Source organism: Penaeus vannamei, chromosome 5 (genome assembly GCF_042767895.1).
Source record: "Penaeus vannamei isolate JL-2024 chromosome 5, ASM4276789v1, whole genome shotgun sequence".
Taxonomy (NCBI): domain Eukaryota; kingdom Metazoa; phylum Arthropoda; class Malacostraca; order Decapoda; family Penaeidae; genus Penaeus; species Penaeus vannamei.
In genome coordinates this window covers 10,904,196-10,909,195 of record NC_091553.1, presented here as the reverse complement: position 1 = coordinate 10,909,195, position 5,000 = coordinate 10,904,196, and the positions used below count along the sequence as shown (strand labels likewise).

At 39.5% G+C, this 5,000-nt stretch overlaps 1 protein-coding gene across 1 annotated transcript in view; it reads left to right on the top strand.

Annotated features, from left to right (window-relative positions):
* The window catches only part of LOC113830553 (uncharacterized), a 5,359-nt gene extending 365 nt beyond the window's left edge, over positions 1-4,994 (top strand). Inside the window, exon 1 of the mRNA XM_027383756.2 lies at positions 1-4,994. This exon is cut by the window's left edge and continues 365 nt beyond it. Coding sequence (XP_027239557.2) covers positions 1-4,455 — 4,455 coding nt within the window. The 3' untranslated portion in view covers positions 4,456-4,994.
* The last annotated feature ends 6 nt before the right edge of the window (positions 4,995-5,000 follow it).

Genomic DNA, 5,000 nt, shown 5'->3' with positions numbered 1-5,000 from the left:
GCGTCGCCGGATGTGATTCCTATTACGGTGGACAACATCCCTGTCTATTTGTCGCGGTCGGCTGACGGGACGCCGCTTTTCATCAGGTGTCAGCCGCCCACCATGGAGGAGCTGCTGCTTACCAGCCCCGACGAGGCAACCCCGAGCTTCGACGGGTTCTCCGAGGCCAGCGGCAAAACTTTTGAGGGTTTCTCCGAGTCCAGTGGCAGGACTTTCGATGGGTTCTCTGAGGCTAGTGGAAGCACTTTCGAGGGGTTCTCAGAGGCCAGTAGATGCAGCAGTGCAGGCAGTGCTTCCTTTGAAGGTTTTACTGATGAGGTTGTTTGCTTAAGGGATGAAGATAGGGCCAGTACACCTATTCATTCCAAAGCTGTCACAAGAACAGAACATTCAGATGGAGTATCATTCCCTTCATTGCTGGGGAGTAGGAAGAGGAACCACAGCCAGATGAGGCACTCGGGTGGTCTTGAGTTGGACCCTCCTTCAAAAGATGAAGTAGTGGTTCTGGAAAATAAGAGCACAGGAGTAAGGACAAGAAAGCGATCTCGAGGTCATTCAAAGGAGGAGCAGAAGGAAGAGAGCAGTGCAGTTGTATCAGTAGAAAAGGAGGTTGAGAACAGATCTTTTAATTCTCCTTTGCAAAAGGATGTGGAAGTGGTGCATGAAGAAACAGACCAAGATGTAACCAAACAGAACAGAGTTGATTCAACTCCAGATTCACCTCAAAAACGCAAAAGAGGAAGACCAAGGTTAAGTAGGAATGAGCAAATTGAAGCTGGCACTGGAGGCAGTGTAGAAGTTCTGTCTGATGACTTTATTGGCAAGTATTGCAGTCGTGTTGGTTGTACCATCAGTTGGCTAGAGAGTTTGTGCACAATGTGTATAACACCAATAAATGGAATGGTATATGAGCTAAGTGAATTTGCCAATAAGATTGCTTGGGAACAAGATTATGTTGCTGTATGGCTCTTAAGACTGTGTGGATGTACTGGTGCTATACCATCAGTAGAAGATCATTCAAAAGTACGTTTTATATTAAAGCGAAGAAAGGCACTTATGGTTACATTAGCAGGACAGAAATTTGGAAGTGCAAAACTTCAGGAATTTGATGAAACTGAATTTATTTTGCCGACAGTCAGTGATGTCAAGTTGGAAAATGTCAATGACGTGAAATTGGAAAATGTCAGTGATGAACAGTCGGATGAAAATTTGGTTAGTGACGTTAGAAGATCCAAGAGGCAAAGAGTTGCAAAACCACTTGAAGAGGTTGAGGAAATAGGTGATTGTTTAGGAGCTGATGTTATTTGCAAGGAAGAAATTATATTTCCCACAAAGCTTGAGACCATGGAAGTAAAGGAGGAAGAAGATGACAAATCATTAGTTGATTCAAGGGTTAATACTTTTCAGACACCAGGTAAGGAGTCTGTAGTTGATTCAGCCCCAAATGCATGCCAAACACCTTCAAGGACTGATGATGCAGTAGGTACGGACACTAGTGCGAGTCATGTAGACATACCAGAAGCGGGTGAGAAGAAGGACACTGGCAGCAGCAAATTCAGAGGAACACTTGGGGTTAGTAAGAGTGGCCGAGTGCGAAAACCAAGTGCCAAGGGAAGCGTTTCTATAGAGTTTAAGTACTTGTTTATGGAAAAACAAAGCCCATTTCCAGAATCCTCCACCCCTGGTGGTGCACCACAGAAAGAAGAGGATAATGATTTACAGAAATCTAATTACAATAAAAGTAAATTTGCCCATCCAAATGAAAATGAAACTCAGAAAGAACGAGCAAAAAGATGTTTCATAGGCCCGAGACATTTGAATAAATATATTGATATGGAAAACAAGCTGGTGTCATTTACCTTAGAGGATGGCCGTGTGATTCCCTATTTCAAAGAATTGGATTATAATCTAGGTCCACGCTGCTGTGCAGTAGGGCTCACAGTTGGCGATCTCAACACAAAGGACAGGCTTGATATTAAGGTCAGCAATGGGATTATCAAAGAGCTGTTTGATTTCTATGTTTCTCGTGGATCAACATTAACATCCCTGGTGTGCCGTCTCTTTTGGATGCTTGGAGTTCCTCATGATCCAGGTAGAATTTTGTCAACAACATCAAAGATAGGTATAATAGGTAGAACTCTTCAAGCAGATCATCCAAAAGCAAGTGAAATATTTTCTTTGCCAGAGAAAATGCCATACCGCATTCAGAGGCCTTCAGTGAAGACTTTGCAAAATAAGATAAAGAAGAGTGAAAAAGTATTGAAGAAATACCAAAGCTCCAGAAGGAAAGCTTTACATTCAAAACTTAAACCTTCTAAATTATTGGGTAAGAAAGTAGTTGATAAGAGATCACCCCAGGAAGAAGAACCAAGTAACATGAAAGTGAAATGTGCAACAACCCTCAATTCCCCTCAGTCAGAAGACCTTATTATGGAGGAGGAAGTGATAAAAACAAGAGGAAAGGAAGGTTCTATAACAAGAGGAGATATTGTTTACTTGTATACACAGTGGTTAAGGAATAAGAAGAAATTAGGAAGTAATGTTTTTGTCACAGATCTTTTGAAAAATGTGGAGCAACTTATGGCAGAAAGAAAGGTTAAATTAATACGGGTCCCTGCAGGGACTCTGATGTCTTCATCAGTCAAATTGTATGATGAATATAAGCAAATGTGTAATATAAACAAGGAGGATGCAATGATGTATTTGGAGGATGACTGGTTAGAAGACATTCAGTACCTGTTATCACAGTCACGGCCAATTCGTAGGAGCACATTTGAAGGTGACAGTACAAGCTGTAAGACTGACCCTGAAGATACTGGATCGCACCACAGTATTGGGGGAGAAGTCAGTGATTCAGATATTAGTGAGAGGAACTTAATAATTGATGAGGGATCTGATGAAGGAAAACAGCAGTCAGGTGCAGACTTGAAGAAATCACATGCAGCCAATGAACATCCTGCATCAAGAGGTGTAGTTTCTAACAAAAAATCAATTGTTGAAGATCCACCACTTTGCAAGAGAGAAGAAACAATGTTAAGGAAAACGAGACTTAAATCATATAAGAAAAGTTATTATGAAGAGTTTGTATCAGATTTTGAAGATCCTGATTCAGAGGATGAATTTTCAAAAGAGAAGTCAGTTGCTGCCCATAGTTCAAAAGGACAAGAAAAAAAGATTTTAAAATCTGAAAATAAACCTAACACAAATATTCAAGGAATTACTTGCAGTTCTTCCAAGGAAGAGTATGAGGTTGAGAAGATTCTTGATTTTCGCTACATCAGGGATAAGGAAAAAGAGAGATTACAGTATCTTGTTCGTTGGTCTGGTTTTGCCCAAGATGATGATTCTTGGGTTGATGAAAATGACCTTGACTGTCCAAAGATCCTGGATGACTTTTGGGATGCAGAAGACTTTTGTAAGAAGCCAGATAGGTCAAAAGTCCGTGCCAACAAAAGAGAACAAAATTTATCAAGACATGAGGATGATACTAAAACCCACTATACACCTTGTAGGAAGGGAGAATCGGACAAAGAAAATGGTGGAGACATTTTGGAGGTTTTGTTGCGCCACACTTCTGTGAAAAGACCTATTAGCCGTCCAAGAGCAAGGAGAGCGTCTCAGTCCCACGTGTCAGTACAAGAGATATTAGAGTTGTATAATACTTGGAGAAGAGACAACCAAAATGTTTTAATGGCAGGTGGCTCAAACACTGTTAATGTGGACACCCTTGTGAAAAGTGTCAAGAAATTGATGGCTTCCAAAAAAGTTGACAATTTTCATCCTGAGTCACTCTTGAACGCTTGCTTTATGATGACTTTAATTCGAACGAGGCTGAAGTCGGAGGAAGCTTTAAAGCAATTCTTAGATAGTAGCTGTTTGGATGTATTTGAGGCCAGTCACAAGCAGCAGGTGTCAAGTAGAGAGAAGCATAAGTCACAGGAAGCAGTATTAAAGAGAGCAAACTCAGATAAGAGTACAAAGATTAAGAACCTTCAGAATGAATTACAAGAGTTGCAGTGTAATCTAACCTTGGCAGAAGGAGCAAGATGGGATAGTAGATGTGCTCTTACAGTGGCAGAAAGTGAAGTAGAGTGTTTAGAGAACATTTGTAGGGATGCCAAGAAGGATAACAGTGACATTGTTTTAAGCTTGCAACATGAATTAGAGAGAGTTAGAGAAAATGTAAGAAGCTCTGCAATTAAAGGTTACAGAGAAAATGAATTAAGTGAAGGAAAGCCAGCAAAGACACAGTTATTGGAAGAGAAAGCAGCAGGATGTGGTAAAACTGTTAATTTAGACGATGAAGTAGTGCTAACAGGAGCTAAAAAGGAACTGACTAAGTTAGGGATACAAGAGGATGAAGTTTATAATGTCATGGAAATGGTTGTTCACAAGGTTGGTGGACACATACTAAGAGCCCGCCCACAGAAAGTGGGGTTGGCAAACTCTGTCTAGTGTTTTTATTGGTAGATGCTGGCAAGAAGCAAAGATTCGGACCAGTAAATACGCAGTTTTATTTTTATCTTATTAACAGTTCTCGTTCTACAGTTGATAAGAAACATCAACTTGTGAGAAGATTGTCTTTTCAGGAATTTTTGTCATGGCTTTTATTTTAATATCATGTGGCTAGATATTCAGAAGAAAAAATTATATTTTATATTTACAAGTCTAATTTTTGTTCGACATCAAGAAACTGTAGTCTACATGCTTGGCACGTAATTTGAATAGCTCCTATGGTTGCTGTGATTATGTATTAAAAAAAGATTAATGTATATACATATATATATGTGATTCATTATATTTTAACAACAATTCATAAAAGACCTTCAAGTCAAGTAGTCACAGATTGATAAATAAGTTATCAATGAAAGTACAAATAGGTTTTAAGGAAGAATATATGGTGAATAAAGAAAAAAGTATTGTGAAAGCAAAATAGAAAATTCTGGATTATTTGCATTGTTGAGAGAAGAGGAAGTTTATCACGCTAGAAAAAGGTTTGT